This window comes from Anas platyrhynchos, chromosome 5 (genome assembly GCF_047663525.1).
Source record: "Anas platyrhynchos isolate ZD024472 breed Pekin duck chromosome 5, IASCAAS_PekinDuck_T2T, whole genome shotgun sequence".
In the NCBI taxonomy this organism is placed as follows: Eukaryota; Metazoa; Chordata; class Aves; order Anseriformes; family Anatidae; genus Anas; species Anas platyrhynchos.
Window position 1 is genome coordinate 49,706,315 of NC_092591.1, and position 23,590 is coordinate 49,729,904.

The following is a 23,590-nucleotide window of genomic DNA, read 5'->3' on the forward strand; positions in this document are numbered from 1 at the left end:
TTGAGTCTGCAAGGACAATTAAAAGTCTTTTTCCATTCTGAAGACACTTCTGAAGTTTATATGATTCTGTAAGTACTGAAAAAGAAATAATATATAAAACACACCATGCAAAACATATGCAGAACATGGGAGATAACGCAGTTCATTGATGTGAATTCCATATGCAGTGCTACTCATCAACCTGCTGCTGTTCAATTACTTCGGATAACCAAGTGAAACAGTCCTCAAGTTACCCAAATTTGCCATTGATCATTTTATAAGATGCCAGTAATTATTTATTGGATAAATGTGATAGAAGTACAACCTCTGCTACTTGAGATCATCAGTTCAAAGACACCAGTTGATGGAAAATCCAGCAGAAAGGGTCAGGACACTGTGTGAGGTGAAAAGATTACCTCAGAGTATCATTTTCTAAATAGAAAAGGCCAAGCGAGAAGAATAGAGGTTGCAACAATTAATGGAATTTATGGTAGTCAATGACCAATAAAGCAGTTAGCTATTACTGCCTTTCCACATGGTAAGAACACTTTCAAGTGAGTATGATTTATCACGGAGCTTCCCTACCTATCTCTGTAATACTAAGCGAACCAACATCAGCTTGGTCATCAACTCCACGGGGAAGGCTGGATGCTGGCGGTGACAGCAGTTGTTTGGGTACTGGTCGTGTGTTGTGTCGCTTTGGTGGGACACCGTCCTGAACTCCTTAGAGTCTTTTGGGCTTAGAATTGCCCCTTCCTTGAAAAGCGGTGTATTTTATAAAGCCTTATACCGTGAGACATTTTGGGATTTGCATTTCTTGATTTCTTTCAGTGTCTGTAGAGGTGTGGAGGGAGGGAAGAAGCAGAAACAATGCAAAGAATACTTACATTAAAATTTCACTAATGCCAGATAAAGTTGTTACCTTCATAGGCAGACCTGCAGCGTGCAGCGGTGCCCCCCCCCATTTTCATTTCCCTTCAGTCAAATGAGAAGAAATGCCCGCAGGAGCATCCCCTTTGCTTTGAGGGGAAATGTGCTGAGAGGAAGAACCATTACATTACCTCTCTTGCAAATGCTCTTTTCATGGGCCAGGTGAATTTTGTCTTATAGAGGAGAACTGGTTGAATCTTTTCCTCATTTTTCCAAAATTAAGTATCAGTCATCTTGAGACAGGAACAAGTGTTGGGCATTGTGAGATGGAGCTCTGAGGTGAAGGAAAATGGAGCTGTGCAGCTTTGTCTGTGAAGACAGCCTAATAATCCTACCAAATGGTAAGTTAACCTCATCCATACGTGTACGTACTGAGCCTTAAATAATCATTTGACAGCTCTTGGGTCACTTGATCTCAGCAGGAAGGAAAGAGGCTGCTTCCCTTTCATCATCTAGATTGATTTTGTCAAAGTCTGTCTGTCCTAATACCCCTTTCCTAACTGGAAACTATTAGCTAACCTGTAGGCTGTAAGGCTGGCATCACGTTCAGATGGAGGCTGCCTTATTTTAACAGCACGGGATGTTAATAAACTTACATTTGCATGAGTCTGAAAAATGAAATGTCCATCTCACTTCAGGCTTCAGCAAGTGCTCTAAGTTCGATGCCAATATTGGAGCATGAAGCTCGTACAAAATACTAATCGGTGTGACAGTATTTGTTCCACTGTGAGAACTTGTCAGCCGGCCCCAAGGTTTCTGTGTGTGTAAGTAGTTTAAATTGCTTTGTATTTGTCGCTGAGATGAATTTTCCAAGACGGGTTGCCCCGGGGGAATCAATATTAGGATTACCAAAATGTTAAGGACCTGCTCTCAGCATAACTTACTCTGTTTGAAATGGATAGCAAGTCATCTGGTATTGTTGTAATTAATACTGTGTAAATGAGATTAAAATCAGCATCAGATTAGTGGCTAATGGGAGGCCCCTGATTGGAGCGAGTGTGTCTTCAGGGGCAGGGGAGAAATCCTCCGAGCCAGCTCCACCATGCAAACCCCTCTCTTTGTTCTTTCCCACGTTTGCTACCGTGCTTTGTGCCTGTGCCTGAACTTGCAAGCTCTCGTAACCTAGAGCACTGCGATACAATTAAAGAGCCCTCCTTGGAGGGGAGTATTTAAAAACAGACTGCTAATCTCCGCCAGCAAAGATATACCTGAAACCAGAGAAGATGGTTGAAATGTATAGCGCTTAAAGGGTAGACCTTACAAAACTTCCTACCTAAGGGTGGTGAAATTGGCGTGTATTTATTTGTCCTGCTCTGGTATCAAGTCCCAGTTCTGTCTGCTTTTTCTCACAGGCTTGCTTTATTGTTCTGCGCTGCTTGCATTCAGGTTGCCGTGCAGCTGGCTGACAGATGAGGGGGAATTGCATTTGTTTTTCTTTGAACAAACTGTATTAATTAAAATGCCTCCCACCGGGTTTGCCGTTTGCTGTAAGTAGCACATATCATTAGCTTTTAAAAACCAACCGGATCATAAACTTAAGGCTGGCTTTAGCCTAAATGCTTTCTGATTCAAAATGCATAACCCCGAGGCAGGACACTAAACTTGGACCTGGGTGTCCTGCAGAAGAATGTGGGCTTTTGTTGAGGGGGAGGAGGCTGTACCCGCTGGAAGGGGGAGAAAGTTGCTTTTTAACCAGCAGAGTAGGTTAATTGTTTGACCAGAGCAAACAGAAGTGAAAATGAGAAAGGAGCAGACTGCTAAGGCGGCATGGTGTGCCTGAGCCTTTCTTACTGGAGAGCAGAGTGCCTGGGAGGTTTTCTTCCTGCCAAAAAGAGCTCTGTATTAAGGAGCAGGCTTTATCCATGGCCAAGTCGTGGCTTTCAAAGTGCAGGTCTGTGTCCCGTTTCCAGCCTTTCACCCTAGGTTGGAATATCTTTCTAGGCAGGTGAAAGAGCTTGCCTGCCTCTTTCTAGGACATTTTAATGACCGGGAGTTTCCAAGTTACTGGTGCGGTGCAAGGAGGAGCGTGCCAGAGCTGTTCCTGCAGCGTGAGAAACTTCGGGTCCCATGGGAAGAGACGGATTGGTTTCTCTGTGGGCCAGGAAGGGGTGGAAGAAAAAAATCAGGCGTAGCTGGTCTGCAGTAAGAGACCATGGACATGGAAACGTGCTCTGGGTGCTTCAGGAGAAAGTGTTGTTAGGTACAGGAGGAAGGCAGAGGCTCGGGTGGTGTCTGTCCAGCATCTGGGGTAGCGCTTATTGACACAACTCCTTGAACTGCTACAAATAATTGTGCAGTGTACAATGGAAGAACGAATAGCAGCTTGCTGCTGCTGGAAAAGAAGGCATTTCTAGGTAGTATTTAAAATGTTTATCTTACACCAGAAGCCCTAAAACGGAATGTATTGCCATGGCAAACGCCTGCACTTCGTGGCATGCATTTGCTGAGTGTCAGTAAATAGAAGAGATGAAGTTTGTCTGCTGGGCTTCAGATTAAGGGACGTTTCCCTTAGTTAAGGAAGTATTGGCCTGGGGTGATGTAATGCAGGATTTTTTTTTTTCTGCTCAGCCCACTATAAAAAATGCACTGCATTAGGAAGGATCATTAAAGAAGGATGTGCAGTTCATTAAGTGAAGTTCTTCATATCCGGTTAGCAAAGGAACAGCAACCAGTAAGCAAATGAAGAATTGTACCTGGAGTTTCAGCCAAGAACTGCCTCAAAGACAAAGTCATAAAGAAAGTTTGTTGCTGATCTTTCCCCTGTTGTTTAGGGCCACACTGCTGGCAATGGTGGAGACAGCAGGATGAGAAGGACACTTGCTTTTGCCACCGAGGCCTGACAAGTAGTTATTCAAAAACATAAAATAAAAATCTGCATAGGTTAATGGGGATGAGGTGTTCTGTTTCTGCTCCCGTTTGGGCAGGGCAAAGCAGTTTGTCATCTGCCTCACACCTCCGTCTGGTCGGGGTGCTCCCAGCAGGAGTTTGTTTACCACAGCCCCCCAAGGTGCAGCACTGCCATGCACAAACAGGATTAAATTCCACCTGAAACGGAGCATTTGCATCCACTCGCCTCAGAAAGACCCAGGCTAAGCTGCTTTTCCCTTTCATCCACTATCACAGTCAAATCTTTGTCCAAGGGTATGGAACACATTGCTGCCCTCATCCTAAGGTGATTAAAACCAATATGCTTTAGGAGAGAGCTGTTAAGTGTGTGTCCTCAGGCTGTTTGTGTGGAAACACTCTTTTCCTTCCTTTTCCTTCTTTGCAGGAGAGTATTTGAGAGTCTTTGTGCTGGCGAGGGTGAGACAGAGGCAGGATGCTGCAAAGATGGCTGGGCAGGAGGCAGCTGGGTATGCTGTCCTCGGCCTTCAGTACAGCTTGTGCATTTGTGGGTTGCACTGCATAGAAAACCGTGAGCAGTCCTTGGGTGAGAGACCAGAATTGGCATCTCCTGCTTCCCAGCTGAACCCTCTAATTGCCAGGCCGCACATCACAGCCCAGGTAGGCTCGGTAGCTTTGGGGAGATCAAAGGGCACGGGTCTGAATTCCCTTGAGCAGTTAAGATCCCACAGGCCTGATATCCTTTGCTGTCAGGTGCTGGTGAGGGAGAATAGAAAAAAATAATCTTGTGTTAAATGTCGTAATGCTGCCGTCCTCCTGTGGAATTAGCATGCGATGAAGAGCAGGTGAAGTACGTGTTTTGTGCAATCAGCTTCGAGTTTAAAGTCTTTGTATAAAGCTGCCGTATTGAGAAGAGGGCGTGCAGCACAGAAGTTCTTATTGATTTCCCCTTCACCTCTACAGATTGTTACTTCTCTACTGGTTTAATTATTGTCCTGGGAATGGTCTCCTGCTGCTTATCCTTAAAGCGTCGTGGTTTAATTACCAAGCACAGAAAACCCCTCTTTTACTGAAGTTTGGCAAGTCACTTTCAAAAAGATGCAGTTTTTTCAATTCTTCAAAACCTGATTTATTGGTTAATATCCCTCGGAGGATGTAGAAAGCGTCATCCGTTATGTTCTGTGGGGCTTTGGTTTTTTGTTTTTGTCTAGACAGTGTATTAGAGTAGGGTTATAAAGATACTCGGCAACATCTGCAATTTGTAAATGCGAGAGGGCCGTGTCACTAAGTGCCTTCTCAGCCGCTGTCTGTTTTCCGTGGCGCACGGATGGTTTTCTTGAATAGAGGCAAATGCCTGCTGTTATCTCCTAAACAGCTTTGGTGTTCAGCTGCTCAGGTATCAGTGAGCCAGCAGTGGCTTTTGCTGCTTGGGTCCTGCCCAGAACCAGAATCGCAGTCTCCATCTGATCGAGTCTTTTGAGATTCTCGGTCCCGAATCTTAGTGCAGAAGAAGGAGGCAGATGTACGTAGCTTTGCTTTTACAGAGGACTGGAGATGGGTGAGGTGGGTTTCAGGCTGCCAGCAGACAGTGTGGAAGTCCCGTTTGGACATAGGTGAGGAGAGAGCAGAGCTTTTTGTGATCGTGTTGGCCTCGTTCTGCACGTTTGATGGGGAGCACTCCTTTGCACGGATGCTGTGTGCCTTGAAAGACTTCTGTCCCTCGGGTGCAGTGACTCTCACTTCTGGCTTGAAGCTACTTCCTCGCTTTCCCCTTCTTTTTTTTCTCTTCACTGTAGCACCTGCCATCCTCTGTGAGAGCTCAGGCTGTTTCCCTTGCAGTGATTTGACCCCTGGCTGCGGTGCCAAGGTGTCTGTGTGAAGGGGTTGCTTAGAATAATGAGCCAGAGGAGAAAAATGCCAGTCAGAGCTGAGGATGTTGAGCGACTTCTGACATTGAGCCCGCTCCTACTGAAGTGACAGAGCTGGTGCTGAACAGGCCATTTCCCTCTAACGGTCCTCTTCATTTATTTCCATCAAGTGCTCAGATGTCATAAATCTCAGGTGTATTTGTACTCACTTGTTAAAGCAGCACTTCTCTGTGAGCGCTGTACTGCTGGGAATGGCATTTCACTGTGCCGGAGGGGACAAATTCCTGTGTCCAGCAACTTGCCAAACTGAGGATTTTCCATTTGACTGAGGTTATCCCGCTAACCTTCACTGGGTCTCAAGGGGAAGCAGCCTCTTTCTAAGCCGCAGCAGCAATTAAATCTGCATACCTACTTGACCGATTTGATATTTAATTAAAGCAGAAGTATTATGGTGGGTAGTTGAGATAAATGACAGTCAACATTTGCCAGACTGACATCTGATTTTTTTTCCTTTTTTATTTCTGAGGTTTTAAAAATGGATCTTATTATAGTATGTAGTTAATATAGTGTGTGCATAGAGAAATCCTCAGAAAATACGGACTAGCCTGGAACGTCCCTGGCACCTGTTTTCCAAGTTTTGAGTAGGATGTTGAAGGCTCACTACGTGAAAGATGAAGTGTACATAAAAAAAAAAATAAGGAAGAATTTCATACCAAACCATTGGTTATGTTTTTGTGTGTGTGTCTGTGTAATGCTGTTGCTAACTGTTAGCAGAATGAGGAAAAGCTATTTAAGAAAATGTTAGACTTGATTACAAAGCTTTGTGATTTTAAGTGACTTGAAGTATTTAACTACAGGCAGTCCATAAAGGTATTCAACTGAAGTTAATTTTTGCATCTCTTTTTACATTGGACATGGTAAACAAGCAGGGGTTTTTCATCATTGAATTTCAAATTATTTCTGGAAGAGAAATTGTCACTTTGTGGTACTGTAACCAGGTCTAGTTTGCTCAGAACCCCCTGGTTCACAATGCACACGTGGATCACAGCTTCAACAGCTCATAGGGTACAGAGGCACAGAACAAATACCAGGCTCATTTCCTGCACTGGTAAGGGATCGCTGATCATAGCTCTTTACAACACTTACTGAAAGTGTTTTTTTGGCATTCTTGGGCTCTTGACTTTCCATGCTTTTCTTAATTACCTTTTTAATTACTCCCTTTCTACCCTGGGAACTCGCTATTTGCTCTACACTGAGGAGTTTTAAAACAGGGAATTCCTTTCAGCAATTAAGGTTCCACCTTCCGTAGGGTAGCAACTCCAGTGACTACAGTGTGTGTGTCTCCCTGAAGTGATGAAAATGCGTTTGTCTCTTACTGGAGTGGTGGCCCAAGGCTGCTTTACCCACGTGCCCCCTCATACAACTTTTTATTGACTTCAGCACTACTGTCACATGCTCCGAGAGGCAGTTTCCCACACAGGAGATGGGATTAAGCGTCTGGGATCTGATTTTTGCTGCAGAGAGGTCCTGAAACATTCTGGTTTTATTACAACTGAGGTTGCTTGTATCATTTTTTCTTGATACCTCCTGTATTGACATCGTGCTATAACTAAGGTGTTCCTCTCCAGCACTTTGCGTCTTCACTCTTGCTAAGTAAAGGAAAAGTCAGCAGTAACGAGTCCCTTCTGTCAGGATAGCCCACCCTGCGGATCTTCACCACAAAAGACAAAATTTACCCATGGAGCTGAGTTAGGTAAATGGCTTAGAGACTGCGGAGGAGTAAGGAGCAAGTGCTTTGTCTGCAAATTTCTCTTGTCCTTTTGAAAGCCTACTGCCTGATTAGACATTGTCAAGTTTTCCTGACAGAAGAAAAAACTTAAATTTGATCAAACCCAGAAAGAAATCCTTTGGAATTAGGCTGGCGAAGGTATTTGAAGAAGAGAGAGGCTGACTTTTTTTGTTGTTTGTTTTTCATTGCTGAATTATTTTAATTGGCCAGAAAGTTAATGTTGACATTATTAGGTAGCAGGGATATGGGTTTAAATGAAATAACCTTGATAGCTGGCTGATTCTCACAGGGCTGTGTGGTACAGGCATATTACTGGTCCTGTTTGACCACCAGTTGTATTATGGAAACCTCTGGGGTCCCCATCTAGGGCTTGTCGTAGACAGCAAGATTTTATGTTGTACTGGGTCCTTCATAAAAGGCCTATCCCAAATCAGTACACCACCACACGTACAAATGAAGCAGACCACCCCAGCAAATGAGGAGACCCTGTTAAACATTTGCTTATAGCTTTGAAAGACTTAAACTGTTTATTTAAAAATTTGCCACATGGAACATGTGTTCCTAGGCAATTATTTTTCTAGGCAAAGTCAAAAAAAAATAATCAGTCAATTATTTTTCTAGGCCAAGCTGGAATTTGGCTTTCCCATTTGATTCTTCCTTTCCCCCTGCCTCCCAAGAGAAGGAATATTTTCAGATTCTCTTGTTGAACTGGACATCCAAAATCATTAGTCGCCCTTGAAATATTAGGCAGACTGTTTGAACCACAGACAAGAAACAAAACCAGCGTTGAGCTTGATGTAAACTGAGTGTGGCACTGATGGAGTAGCTCGTGTCTCGGGGGATGACGTGCTCATGCATCACATGAGATGGCGAGTGGCAGTGGGCAGGCTGAGTGTGCTTTGAACAGCACGCAGTAAATATGTATTAAGCTAACAGTCTCTTACTTTAAAAGCTAAAATTTGCAGTGCTCCGTGCTACGTTACTAAAAGCAATTAAAAGAACATTCTGGTGTATGGCACCATCAGAGGTAAAAGCACCAGGCTTACAAGAATGACTTGGTTTGAGAAATTTTAATTTTCAATTAAGCTTGAAAGGACAAAGTGCAAAATTAACTAACTTGCAATTAATTTCAGTAGTAATTATGTAAAAAATTCCAGGCATACAGAAGATGAGAAGCGTGGCATAATTAGTTGTGGAGGTTTTTTTACTCCTGTAATTACAGTGATGAATATGCATGAGGCTGTTTGGGGAAGGGAAGCACAGCAAGCAATTGTATTTAATTAAACTTTTAGCTGGCTTAGTTATGGAGGCTGTTCTTTGTTTTAATTCCTTCAGAACTGCCGTGAAACTCGTGAGGCAGGGTAGTTGCACCCCAGAGTGTGAAAATGGCCTTTTAGGATCTGGTTTTCCCATGTAGAGGTCTCCAAGGTCATCTGTCACTTCAAGAGTCGTAGGTAACCATTATGTTCTAATTCTCCTGCTCTTGAAACTTGTGTGAAAAGCCCGATCAAAGCAAATTGCACCGTTTTATTGTTTGGGTGTTCAGAAAGTTCGGAGAGAATGCCGTAGTGTTGCACAGGTGAGTGCGAGTTCAAGGAAGCAGCCTGATCTTTGAGAGCACCAGGAAGGAGTGACTGCGCTTCACTCAGTGATGTTGGGATCAGAGTCGGGCCTTTAGCCTCCAGAGGTCTTTTTGATGGGGTCCTTATCTACAGAAATAGAAATTAGCTGAAAGATTCAAGGAAAATGGTTTGGAAAAGGAGAGAGGCATCATGAGGAGCAAGTGTGTGTGTGTTTTTCCCCGATACTTTCCAGATGTTTGATATGTTCCACTTAGTCTAGAATCTGATTTGATTTTATTCTTTTTTTTTAGTATTTTCATTCCTAGTTCACATCCAGTCAAGTTTTTAATCTCATATGTAGACATGCTAACTCAATCTCTGTCTTGAATGATGGACACTTTAGATTACATGATACAACGTACAACATAGTGCTGGGGAGGACAGCTCTGAGTTGCTTGAGAATAATTAGGTTTGCTTTAGAGGAAAGCAATAAAACTACCTCTTCTGTGGTAGTAAAGACAAAGTAAATACCTATAAAAGTATGTGTGGAGAGGAGGGTATGTGTGATGGAAGCTGAGAAGTCCTGCTTCTGATCCTGATGTTGCATTCAGCAGCTTCAGGTAAGTTACTTCATCAGCTGGAGCCTTGCTTTTTAGGCGGGGAGCATGTTTGCCTATCTTGTTGCATTGCTGTAATGCTTTTGTGATTTCTTTGTCAATTCTTGAAGGAAGAGTACTATAAAAGAACCAGCACAGTTATTTGCATATGCACTATCAAGGAGTAGCAAATGGTTTCGTGTCTTACGGTTTGAAATAATACGTCCCAGCTATTACAAAAGCTGCTCCCAAGAAGCTTGTCCCACATGATGTGGTTATTCCCCAGCACGTAATTCTGCACACTCACCCAGCTTTTGTTTATAGTCAGGCAACGTCGTGTCACCTATTTACTCTTGTATCTGTGAAATGGATTGTTAAATTTGTCCTGTATCTATTCCCTCTTGCCCTTGTTGCCTTTATTTGTGGTCTGCCCAACAGTCTAAAAATGAGTCACCCAGCTTCGCTTTTATAACCCATGGCTATTATAAATACTTCAATCATGTCTCCTCTTAATCATCTTTTCTCTAGACCGAATAAATCCTACATTTTTTCTCTTGATATTTAAGCTCCGCTTCCCCATTCATCATCTTTGTTTCTGATGCTGTACTCTCACCAACCTAATTCTGTCTGTCTTCAAGTAAGCTGGCCAAAATAGGATGCTACAGTTCAAACGTGGTTTCATTGGGGTTTTGTGGAACCATGCAACAATACTTTAATATCCTTTGCTTGTGATAAGCCAGTTTTCTATTAACCTTCTTTACCACTGCTATGCATTAGACCAAGAATCTGTCAATAAAGGTTCGTTTTCATGTGACACATTAGCTAATTCAGGGCCTTTTAAACTATGCTTAGCTGTACTAATCATTATTATTTGCCTCCGGTCCTTCCATACAGAATGTGAACTGTAAGTATGCTACCAAAAACCTCTCCATTTGTCCTTGCGTGCAGTAATTATCTTGACATCGTTATTAATAATTATGATTCCTGCTTCTTAATGCAAACGTTAAAATACATTTTTCTTTCTTGCGTTGTACACAGATGCTTTTCATATCTGGGATTGCACAATTTAGTATGACTAGTTCAGTCAGTCAGCCAGGGTCAAAGGGAAGATAAATGTTTCCCCAATCTCTGTGGAAACAAAAAGCAAGACTTCATCTTCAGTGAGAACAAATCTGGCACTCTCACATTCATTAGGCTGTGTTTGTCAGTGCTGAATAAACAACCTTTCATCAAATGCAGCAATTTTCTTCGTTCTGTAATTAAAGATATTTTTTGCTTAATTTATTTATGTGAAAACTTGCTGAAGTGAGACCAAAATTTTTACAATGCATATTTCACAAAGAGCAATGAAGGTTCTGGAGAAAGTCCCAGGTACTATAATATCTTGATTTACTGTCTGAAATGTTATGCTGGATTCATCTACAAAGGAAAGATGTCCAAGTTTCCTTTGCACATGAAAGGAGGAGATGAGCTCCTTCTTCCTTTATTAATGCGTGGTTAGCCTGGAAGGCTTGTACAATTTATAGGTTTGTCAATGAAGTATGAACTTCCACTGAACTTGGCAGTGGGATGAGATCATGCAACAAATTAAATAAAATTATTTAGGAGAAGATCCATGGTCATTGTTAGAGGGGTTTTTCAGTTGTTTTTTCTGTTTCTCTCAAGACAGATCTGGCGAAACTAGTGCTGGCTTGTCAGCTTGCTTGGAAAAATAACCCGAATTTGGGTCTTGTGGGGTGTTGTGGGATATTCACTTGGCAGGGTCTGTTGTATTTTGGGCTGCAGGCTAGCAGATATATTCAGGACTATCTCAGGTCTCAGGGGACCTCCAGAGAGGCATCTTGACCATCGTTGGCTGACCTGAAGTCATCTTTATCTCCGTTATTCTTGGCACACGTACCTGCCATGTTCTGAAGGTCTCTGAAGAGACCATGTTCTGAAGGTGATGCAGGTGTGGGGTCTCTGGAGGTGATCTCTCATGCTTTATTTTCTCTCCCTGCCACTTACTTAGAAAGCTGCCTGTGACACCAAACTACACGCATGGTTTAGGAAGTTGACAGGAGGTTGCTGTGGGGCTTGGCCTTTTGGGGTAGGTGGCTCAGATGCAACCTGGCTTGATTGAAAGCTGTAGGATCTTTGATATTCTGTAGAAAAGCTTTGGGAAACTCTCCTAAGGACATAAAGGGATGTTCATCCACGTGAGGAAACCACAAGAACACGCAGGGCAACCAGAAATCAGAGAGCACAAGGCATGGAGGTACGTGGTGGTATTACAGCTACTGCAGCTCAAACACAAGGTAGCAGCTCTAATCAATTAGACGTATGAAATAAAGATGTGATCTCTCTTTTTATTCATTTGGGACACTTCCCTGCAGCTTTTGAAGGCGCTGAGTTTATATTGTTAAATCAGGTATTTCGATTTTCTCTCTCATTTCAAACCCACACCAAAATGCTTCTGTATTTGAAAATATTAAAAGCTTAATTCCCATGTTTTCTTCAGCCTGAACAAGCCTGATTCTTGCAACCTTTCATGGTAGACTGTGTCTTCAGGACATGCTGTTCTCCACCAAACTGTCTTCTTGTTGGTTTTTATTGGTTTTGTTTGTTTGAAGTGCGATGTCCTGAGCTTGCTAAATCCTCCAGCAGAGACACCCTGCGAGAGCTGAGCAGCGTTGGGGTTGCATATTTCATCGCCAATTAACACCGTATTCTGTGCTGACACCTGACTACATCTGCCCCAGACCATTTCAGCTATTTTCAGATCGTTTTGAATTTTAATCTTGTCGAGCAGGGCGCAGGTAGCATTGCCTAACAGTGAACTGAATAGGTGTGTTGTCTCTGCTTTGCCATTTAGGTAGGTACCAAACACCAGCAGGTTGAGAGCAGAGCCCCTTGGGCCCTTCCAAAAAGCTCCCTGGTTTGTAGTGAACCACTGGCAACCACAGCCTTTGAATGGTCCCCTCCCACTCCCTATTTTCCCTGTCACATATTCTGATCAAGTGAGATTTGAGCAGATGATGAAAAGCACAAGTTTATCTTCTTCTTCCTGGTGTTAATGCCTTCCAGATGCTCATTGATGTCCCATTTGTACGCTCTCACTTTCAAAGGCAGTTTTTTCTTTTTTTTTCCCCACCTTGCTTCACTTGCTTCTCTTTTTCTTTCTTTGATTCTGTTTTTTTTTTTTCTTCACTTTTTTTTTTTTTTTTTCAGACTTTGCTGTCTGTTCTGTGACTTGGAAAGCCAAACCATACTATAACTGCTGTCACAACCAATTGTTGTCATCTTTGCTGTTGCTTTTTAGCCATTATTTCCCTTTTTTTTTTTTTATAATATTAAAGGAAAGATTTTGATTTTGATTTGCAACCAAGTATGACATTTGTTGAGACCTTTTTAGTGGTCCATCTTGAAGACGGTGATGCTTGTAAGGAAGCACTGATTATAGAACAATTGGGATGCAAAGTTGGGGTGGCTCCGAAGCGCAGCATCCTGTCTTGGCATGAACTGTCTGCCCAAATGCGCTCTGTTGCTGAGGTCTTGCTTTCCTCTCTGGCAGGCAGAGGCCAGGGCAGCCTGCAGGGCTCTGGCTGGAGAGGTTTTGCTGCTGGTTTCCTCTGTTGCATCCCAGATGCACCCAGTGGAGGGGTGTTGGGTAGGTACAAATGGGTGATGTGTGGTGTGCTGGGATGGTGTCTAGGTGACCTAGCAGGTCTTGTCTCTGCTTTCTGCTTTGGTTTTTCCTCAAGGTCACATCCTGCTAACGGTTCCTAAATTGTTAGGACATGTGGTGGTGGTTTTACAGCTCAGCACCACACAGCTGCTCTCTCACACTCCCCAAGTGGGACGGGGAAGAGAATTGGATCGGTAAAAGCGTGAGAACTCGTGGGTAGAGATTAATACTGCTTGCTTGGTAAAGCAAAAGCTGTGTGCACAAGCAAAGCCATCCCAGGAATTCATTCACCACTGCCCTGCGGTGTGGGGCATCCCTTCAGCCAGCGTGGGCCAGCTGTCCTGGCTCTGTCCCCTCCCAGCTCCTGGGGCACCCCCAGCCTGCCTGATGGCAGGGCAGCTCGAGGAGCTGGAAAGTCCTTGGCTCTGTGCAGGCACTGCCCTGCAGCAACTGGAAAGTGGGTGAGTTGCCACCACTACATGTATTTTCATCAAAAATCCCAAACACAACATTGTGGGAGCCACCACGAAGAAAATTAACTCTGTCCCAGCTAAAACTATGACAGCTGCACGGACTGCTTATCTGTTAACATTTCTTCCTCTTCACAATTCTAGCAAAAATGGGATTCATAATAGTAATATCTGAAACAGAGCGCGTGGACTTCAGACTAGCAGTTCTTCAGAAAGTAGATCCTTTCAAATAGTCCTTGAAGGATTAGACTAAATTTAAAAGCTGATTAAAAAACTTACTTTGCAGTGTATCTAAATCACACTTAAGCTAGCAATATTCCTTGCAAAGTACAGCTGACTCTGCAGGCTCCATAAACCCTGCACCACGTCTCTTCAAGCCTTATTATCCCTCTTACACACCAGCTGTCCCTACCAATACAGCATCTAGGAAGAAGTTAATGTGCACGCTCTCGCTGAGCAGTGTGCCTCTCTTCTCACCAACCGCTGGTAGAAACTCTGTAAAATGCAATTCATCTGCCTGTCCTGGGCAGCATCCCACGTTCAGCTTTTTCCAGGCATTTTGCTGAAATAACATGCATTTTTTTGCAGGCATGTGGATTTAGATCAGCCATGATAGCAGTATCAGTTTGGCAACATGGTGTAACCAAGCTTCAGGGGCAACAGGTGATAAAAATGCAAACATTTAATCTGCTGATTTTCATTCTAATTAATCAAATTTTTGTTTTGAGGTGTTTTGTTGTTGTTTTCTTCTTTTTAGGTGCTAAAGCAATTGCAGGGAATGTCAGCTGAGCGTTTCATGGCAGCTTAGATTCCAAACTCTCAGGGTCAGACGGGAATAGGAAAGGCAAGCTCACCCGTGGCCTTTGATAAATCTATTTTCCTTCATTCTTTCAACTTGAAACTGCGTAAGACCTTTCAAAATGAATCTAGGTGGTGTGTGCTACTGTGCTGGCAGGGAGCAGAGAGTTGATGCAGTGTCCAGGCTCTTACCAACCTCAGGCTTCTGTTACGCCAATTAACCTTTACGGAAGGCAGGACTCTGCACTTATGCATAAATTTTCCAGTGTTCCCAAAGATATGACAAGTGAACTTTCCACCAAATACCTTTATTTAGTTAAAGAAGTAAAGATGAACCTGATGTTGGAGACTAACTTTGAGTCCCCTTTGGTCTTCCTGTTTGAATTCCACAACTCTGTTAACTTTTCCATTGAAACATTTTTTTTTTCTTTTTTTTATGCTATTTTTAATCCAAAATATTTTAGAGCCTAGGTGATTATGGATATTGCCTCACAAGAACCTTGGTGACCTTGCTGAGGTTTGGGGGGGGGAGGTGTCCTGGAGACATCTCGTACACAGGTGACATAGTTTTGTTCCAGCTCTAGGACCGAGTGCTTTCTGTTTCATTATTTTTCACGTTAACTTTCAAGACTATACAATACTACTCATTAATTGTACGCTGAGGATTACACAGATAAAGCAGATAATCAGAATCTGGACTCTTTGTGCAGCTGGGGAATGCTGCTTGTGACGTGCACAAGGCAAGACTGGAACATCTCCTGGGAGATGGGGGGGAAGGAGCAGGCTGTGGCACAGGATCACTGGCTTTTATCTCCGGTTTGGATGCAGTGCTGGGGCTGGGGCTGGTACCTGGGATGCTGCTGGTTGTCACAGGTCTTGACAAGAGCCCGTTTGTCACACAAAGAGAGCACGGTTTTTCTTTGAAGCACTTTTTGCTTTATTTGATAAGCTTGGGCCAGCAATGCCATGCATTTCAAAAGAGCCTTAGATGTAGTGGTGCTGTTTGACATTTTCCTTCTCCAGAAGTGTTTTAACTAGGTGGCTGGGAGGGGGACAATGACAGTGGAAGCCCCTTGAGCTTTCAGTGCATCAGGCTCTTGCTGAGGGGCATCTTTCTTTCATAAAACGTTGTTAGGAGAAATGTGCAGTAACAAACTCCCTGCCAGTCTCCTTGATTTTGATATCCCCTTTTCAAAAGAGAAATAGGAAGCCAACAGGAGCGGCTAAACCCCTCTTACCTGGAGAGGAGGACTTTGGTAGGAGAACGTTCATCCCTTTAGTGCTCTTTCCCTGCTTTTATGCAGTTTCTATTCTGACTGAATTAATAAGCAAGTGACAGCAGCCTTTAGGGCTGATATGTCCAGGAAGTGCTGCTTAGATCAATGTCAGTGAATTGCCTTCCAGTAACACTTCTTTCCTCCTTGGCTCCCATCCAGGTGCCAGGCCTGGCCCTTTTGTTTCCATGCTCAATGGCACGTTTTGGCTTTGCAGGTTTTTACACTGCTGTCAAGTTAATTTTAGAACTTCAGTTGCCATGGCTACTGCAAAGTATTTCTTAGTTCTCTACTTATTTGCTCAGTTTGCTGCTTTTTTTTTCTTTGTTTCTTTCTTTTCCTTTTAATGTTTAAACTGCGATGTGTGAAGTGCAGTGGAATAATTATCCAACCCTGCAGAAGATAAAAAGGAGGGCACGTGAGAGGTGAGGCTCCTGATCCACAGGCTGATGACTCAGCTGCTCTTTCCGCAGCTGCACTGCCTTGAAAGCGTGGTCAGGGTGAGGGGCTGCAGTCTGGGGAGGAAGGCATGGGTAATGGACTCACTGTGATGCACTGGTTTTGCTGACTAATGCTGCCTGGAGGCTCATCTGTGCTTTGCTGGCCAGTTGTACGTCTGTCCATGTGTGTTTGTGTGTCCTCTGGCTTAGCCATCGCCTTAAACTCTGCTGGATGATGGCCATCATCTTGCTCAGAGCCTGGACAGGACATAACACAGGGAAATCCTCTTTCATTACTAGAGCTTCAAGGTGCTACACTGATACCAATAACACTTAAAAAAATATAATTATGAATGGATAAGAAGCTTTCCATAGCAAGATGTCCTGCTCTGTTTCGGCACTCAAGGTCATGAGTGTCTCTTCAGTCATCTGAAAGAACAGGCAAAGACAGAGCACGCAGAGCTATTTAGGCTTCTGATTAATATTTGAAATGCTTGCACTTCTGCACAAGGTGCAATTCTCAGTGCAGAAGGTCCTGAGAGCCCTTCTACAGACCAGGAGCTGTGGGGCAGTCTGCATGGTGGTGGATCAAGACAGCACAAAACCAAAACATCCCATCCGTGCATAGCTTCTGTCCCTCGGAAAGGGGCAGCAGTGCAGAGGGGCAGTAAAAACTACATTTTGCATACTCCTGTTATCTCTGTATCCAGCATTTCTCAAACACCACGGTCAGCACAGGCTGAAACACAGAACAGCCTGGGGCCCTTCCAGACCAGGACATCTGTGCAGCTCGGTGTTGTCTTGAAGTGAAGCCATCGCTCTTGCAGACGAACCTGGAAGGAATCAGGGCCTTCAATCTGCTCGTTTCCTAGAAACCTTCTCTGTTTGCCAGGTACCTAATAAGGTGTAATCATACCGTGTTATTTTGGCCAATACCCACAGCTCGCGTCTGTTCAGCACATGTAACACCTCTATTAACAAATCTCCTCTGTGCCTGAAACAGAGAAAGCCAAAGCAGGACAGGAATGCTCCTCCTTCAGTGCAGTTGAAAACAAATCCCTCTCTCAGGTGTCTAAGGGAAATATGAGGCTGTTTGGGGGAGGGAGAAGAAACAATAACTGAGCATGAAACTGCATGAAGCCAAGGGCCTGTGCTGTCTGGAGGAGGCTGTATTTGTAGCTTGGAAAAGGACAGTCGGGGGAGTTAGAAAATAAATGACAAGGTTGGAAAGGTCATCACTTGGACAAAGAATATTTTGGAAGTCCAGTGCGCAAGATCGATTTAAGGCTTATTTTAGTGGGACATCAAGTCATCAAAGATGAGAAATTCCAGGTTTGGAGACTTAGCTGGACGCCCTGGGAAGTACTGCGGCACAAAAAGTAAATGCAGGGTGGGGGCTCTGCCCGTCTGGGTTTGATTTCTGTCGTCTTTCACCTTCCAAGCTGCAGATCTGCTCCTTAACCAGTTGGAATTTAAATGTGTTGTTACAGTAGCGTCTTTGTTGGAGATGGACCGTGACTTGTGTTCATTAAGGCTACAGATGTCTGCTCAGATTATGTATTTCAAAAGCTTTTTCTCTGATGAACTGTGAAAAGCCAGGCTTGAGCAGAGAATTGCGAAAGATAAAATAATAGCCCCTCATCCCAGCGTCTGGCAGGCTTAATGCAGTTACTCAGATCTTTTTAAAAACTTTGAGACAGCAAATTTGTTCACAGTCAATAAGATGGCCCTCTGAGCACAGCCCGTTACGTTTCCTTTATCACTCTTTTCCTAAATTATTCACAAAGGTTTTTACACTCCAAAAATCTCCAGTCTGCAGATTCAGCATTTCCCAGGTAATAAGGTTTAATAGGCATAAGTGGCATTGATAAACTGTTTATACGTGGTGTGATTAGAAAACATAGATCTTCTTCAGGGAAAAAAACATGAAAGAATAAATACTCCATGAATTTCAGCTAAATTAGACTGCCTGCTCACCTCTTTTTTTGGTGAATTTGCATTTAATAGAAGAGCAGACGAAACTTTTAAAACCTGCCTGGATAAGACCTGCTGCTTCTGGGAGAAGATGACTGAATTACCAAGAAATTCAGCTCAGTGACTTCTGCAATGTGTAAACATTTGCTGAAAGTTACTGGAGCAGAACGAAAGGCTTGCAGCTTCTTCTTTCTGAAGCAGTATTGCATGTCCAGCTAAGATTTCTCAGGTGTTGTATCTCACCTTCTCCCTCTAAGGCACACAAAATGTGTCTGGCTTCATGCAGCAGTCTCAGCTTCCCGTCATTCCCTTCCACACCCCTGTGTGCTCTCACACTCCGCAGCAAACTGGGACGACACATTTTGGAAGCAGCTGTTTGCACCCCCTTTCTCTCTGTGCAAAGCTTTCTCCTCACAGTCAGAGGTGCTGTCAAGGCAAGGGAGTAAGAGGAGAGGGAGCATGTGTACCTTCCCTTCTATTCTGCACATTAGGGGTACAGAAAGGCTGAGGCACTGCGAGGGCATGGGAGAAGGTGCTGAATCACCCATAAGTTACTCATTTCAACAGGATTGGCTAATAGAAGAAAAAACATGCTCTAAATGTTTCGTGTAGTCAAAACTGTCTCGTAGTTCTGCTGCTTCCAGGTGCCATAGAGATTAGTTGTCTCCTTCCAAAATAATGTTCCAGAAAGACCATTAAGACAAATTCATTTCTTTTCTTTGCACGGCAAGTGTTTTCTCTAGGACTGCAAGTCAAGCACTGATGACAGGCTCAGGTAACGTTACTTTCATCTTTTACAGCTTTTCATTTCATGATTTTGCTAGGGAAGGAGAAGCCAAGATATAACTTGGTCTTGGTTTAAACTGCACCACAGTGGAAGTGGAATACCCCTGGACTTTAGTTGTGACTGTCTTTTGCTAAGAGACTTTAGGATTTCGTGTTTTCAGCCAGGAAACTCACCTCCGAGGCAAGAATAAGTTTGTTTGTGTGGTGGGAGAAGAAGGCATTTCAGTGTTAGCCAAATCTTTCAAGGCAGAGCTCTGTTTCTGGGGGTACGGTGCACTCTGTGGGTATAGAGACTGCCTGTTTGGGGAGCTGGATTATTTGTGTGGGGAGAACATCTCTGGCCAAGTACTCAGCACTGCTCTGGGCTCAAGAAAGAGCACTTGACAGACACAGCCTGATTTTTTCCCTCTTCAGAGGCTGTATCTGTACTCCTCAGTGCAGCATCACGTTAGGCATGCACAGACTCTCTGAGCTGATGAGTTGCTGAGTTAGATCCCCAAAGCAAAACCCGCAGTGCAAACAAAGCCTTCGCCAGGGAGCGCTCTTCCAAGCCGCACCGTCTTGGCTGTGCTTGTGGTTCAGAGAGATCTACGCTGCCCTTAGACTGCTCTTCTTCTCAAAGATACAGTGAATTAAGTGGGAATATGAGCAATAAATCTAAAATCCTGAAAAGGAGCAGACCATTAGTGGCAAACAACTGATTAGCCGCAGTGATCCCAGAGATCCAAACCTGAATGTTAAGTGCAAACTTACCCACATCTTTGTAAGATGGGTAGGTTGCTGTTGTGTGAAAAGGACAATAAAACCAGATGAAGCAAACGGGGTTTTTATTTTTTTCTTCAAGTCGTCCTAAAGCTGTTGTCAGATCCCTCTTTAAGACATCTGACTTTTGGCAAAATGTCTTTAGATCTGTGGAAGCTTTCCATGCGGGACCTAGAAGACGCTATCCTAAGCAGACAGATAACCCGAAGAGTTTTGAAAACAAGTTGACACACACTTCACTGCTCACATTTTCCTTCCCTTTTAATAAGATGGTGATTATGAAGAGAAGGGTTTGTGTTGCTGCAGAGTGATCCCAGGGTAACTAATTAGGTCTCATCAAGTTTGCAAAGGCATCCTGTTCTCAGTCCTATGCCAAGGCACCGTAACTGGTGAGCCAAGCTGAATGCAAGTCCTGTGCCGTGTTACTGGGGTGCCATGACACATTTACCGTCCTTGCACTGGAGAATCGCAGGCGGTGGCGTTCATCCACGGATCAATCCTTGCAAATCAACTCGGTGGTGTCTTCATAAGGCCGATCCCTACGCTGGCCCTTGTCTGTGGTATGTGACAAGCCTTCATGGCTCAGCTGGTGAATTTAGGCAGCGTATTAGAGAAGCCCTAGCGGTATGTGATGAGCTGTAATTAGATTTCCTAGTGCATGTACGCTCCTTTCTTCCCCTCTGCTCCGGCGCACATTCCTCACGCAGGCTTTGTTCGCTTTGCTGAGCGAGGCAGAGCCCTCGCCTTGTGCGGTGACAAGGAGATCTGCTCTCTTTCCAGCACTGTTGTGTGGGGGAATAAATTTATGGTGTGACACTAGATATCATGAAAACTGGATGATTCTGTGGTGAAATGTGGCTTGCAGCTGGCCCGCAGAGCAGCTCTCTGATCTGCAGTTAGCGTGGCGTCATCAGTAAGGCACGTCCACTCGGAGCAGTAGTTCCCTTTGTAGTCGGTCACTGGGCCAGTGGTCATGCTCTCTTAGTTCTGGTAAAGTCTTTCTTGCCCTTCTCATCCCTTTTGATTAAAAGCTCTTCTGTTCTTCCAGGTATGTTATGTATCTACTTCATTATTTTGTTGCTGGAGAAGTTTGTAAGTGGCTCAGCTGCAGTCGTGAGTGACCAAGAAATGTTTTCAGTCGATAGGTGAAAGAAAGGAAAAATCATGTATTAAGATTTACCGTCCCGGCCTTCTGCTGTAGGGAATGAAAAATCTGGATAGGTTTTTGTAGTTGTGTGGATTTTGGAGGGTCAGGGGGTTGGGATTTCCTGTTTGTTTCTATTCAGCCTCCTGGTTTTGCTTGATTGAGGAAGGCGAACGGCTTGTGTCAGAATAACATTGCTATTTTTGTGACTGTAAGGGGTTACAGCCTCCACAAAAATGGAAATTCTCCAAAAAGAGAAGGTGATGCTTAAATGCTGTTTGGCTTTGTCAGCAGGGTGCTGAAGTGGAGTCAGGAGAACGTGGTTGCTGGATCTGGCGCTGGTCTGAAGTGTGACAGTCGCATCGGTGTGTCTGTGGCATTTTGCTTCTGAGTCTTTCCTCCTTTGCATTTTGTTGGCTTTCTTATTTTTTTTTTCCCTCCTAAGATTTTCATGCTGTTCAAGATCCACGTGGATGTTGTCCAAAACCAGCCCATTACCTTTTATTGCTCTGGGCCAGGAGCCTGGGTAGAAATTCCTTCTCCTGTATCGTGACTCCGAACAGACCCTATTTTAACTTTTTATAACACTTGGTAACTGCTGCTTCCTCAGCGCTTCCTGCACATAAAGCGTTGACTGCGTGGTGTGTGAGGGACCTCTTCTGATCTGGTCTTCATCTCTCATCATCAATCTTCCCTCTACCGCTGCTGTTTGCAGCCATGCTCCTGCTCCCTGGCTCTCTCTCTCACCTTTTCCAACCTTTCTACGGACCATTTCTGTGTCAAATTGAAGCTCACTTGTGTGATCTGGCACGGCCTCAGCTCCAATCATGTTTGACATTTCCTCATTTTGTTATACCCTGACCCATCTTTTTAATTTGTTTGTTTTTACCATTCATTTCCTAGACTGCACACTTTGCTTTGAAGCTTTCACACCTCTTACTGGTATCACACCTTACCAGGCAGACAGCACTGTTTTTGTCTGCAGTTCCAACACCCTTTCTCCTTTTGCGTTTCTTCCAGCAGGAGGTCTGCTGATCACAAACATCCAAATAAGCACACCTACCTGAGCACCTACTTGTGTTTTCTCTAGTATTTGTTTTGGACTGCTAGATCTCCGGGGCGGAGCGTGTAGTTCCTAAATTTTTTTTATAAACTCCACGTAACCTTCAGCTGCACTGCCCGTTATCACTAAAATTAAAGATTGGGCTCTCAGATCTCTGATTCTAGTGTGCTTTGCAAGGTATAAAGAGCTAAGGTAGCGTGCTTGTGTCCCAGAAGTGAATGTTCTAACCTGTGGAAAATAGTTACGATTGATAGGCAAGGCTGTGGGAGATACTCTCAAGGTGGTGCACGTTTCATACCGGTGTGTATTTTCCCGTTCTTCTGATTCTCTCTCGCTGTTTGTCTGCAGGCACTGAATGCGAGTGAAGATGGATCAAGTGATGGCCATCCAATCTCTGAATTGCATGCGAGTGGTTTTAATATGCTCGTTTTCTTTCCATCCAGAAGAAGAAAGGAAAACTTGCTTTGTCATACAGCATGCTAATGGGAAGCACAGCGTAGGCTGAAGAACACAATTTTATCGTGAAACTTACCTCAGGCTTCCTTCTCTTGTTTTGCAGAGGCAGGCAGCGGACAGGATTACGTGACCTCAGAAAATCAGCTCCTCTACTACCCAAGTATTACATACGCCATCATTGGCAGCTCTGTCATTTTTGTCCTCGTGGTGGCCTTTCTTGCCTTAGTCCTGCACCACCAACGAAAACGGAACAACCTCATGACCCTGCCGGTGCACCGCCTGCAGCACCCCGTCCTGCTGTCCCGCCTGGTGGTCCTCGATCACCCACACCACTGCAGCGTCACGTACAACGTCAACAACGGGATCCAGTACATGTCCAACCAGGCCTACCACAGGCCCGTGGATCTGGACTCTCCGCCATCTTATTCAGAGGCTGTGCTAGACCAAAGGTATGTACATGGGAGCCGATTCTGTTCTCACCAGTTTCACACTGCTGGTTGCAGCTCTGTGAATGTGTACCTGTGCTTCTTGTTTACCCTTATTATTCCTTTTGATGGAGGTACTGTGTTGCTATTCTGTCAGGTCCCCTTGCTCTTATTAGTATTAAAGGCATGTAAGGCAGATGTAGGTCATGCTCTCTCTGCACGTGCAGTTGAGCACTGCAGGACAATGCAAAGAAATGTATTGCTTCTCTCATAGAAATATCCTGTGCTGGTCTGAAATCAAAACATGAAAACTGAATTTGGATTTTTGCCCAAAGCCAGCTAGGCTGCAGGACATATTATTGAAAAGGAAAAAAAAAATGACGCTGGAGATGAGTGATAAGTATATGAAGTTGAGATCTGCATTTGGCATCAAGAAACTGTGTTGTCCCTCTGCTCTGTACCACTTCCCCTCTCACCCACAGAAAAGAAGTACTCAAATAGAAAGCTCTATTCTTATTTTAAGTAGCTGAAAGTGCTTTGAAGCTTTGTGGGTGTGTTACTTTTTGTAGCAGCGATACTGGTTTTATTTGTAGGTCATTAACCTTTGTTTTAACCCTATCTGTAAATCCTTTCCAAAGAAAACTGCTAAACTGACATCCTCGGTGCACAAAAAGGGCATGGTATGAACTTGGATGATCCAGATCGTTCACTTGCACTCTGTCGGCATTCTTTAGTGCAAACTCTGGGAATGATAATATAATAA

The 23,590-nt window shown here is 44.0% G+C and overlaps 1 protein-coding gene across 6 annotated transcripts in view; it reads left to right on the forward strand.

The window, feature by feature from the left end:
* The window catches only part of LDLRAD3 (low density lipoprotein receptor class A domain containing 3), a 184,432-nt gene that overhangs the window by 155,110 nt on the left and 5,732 nt on the right, over positions 1-23,590 (forward strand). For all 6 annotated transcript variants that reach the window (XM_072039032.1, XM_072039033.1, XM_072039034.1 and 3 more), the window contains one exon: positions 22,506-22,851. In XM_072039032.1, the coding sequence (XP_071895133.1) occupies positions 22,506-22,851 (346 nt within the window). The remainder of the gene's footprint in view (positions 1-22,505; positions 22,852-23,590) is intronic.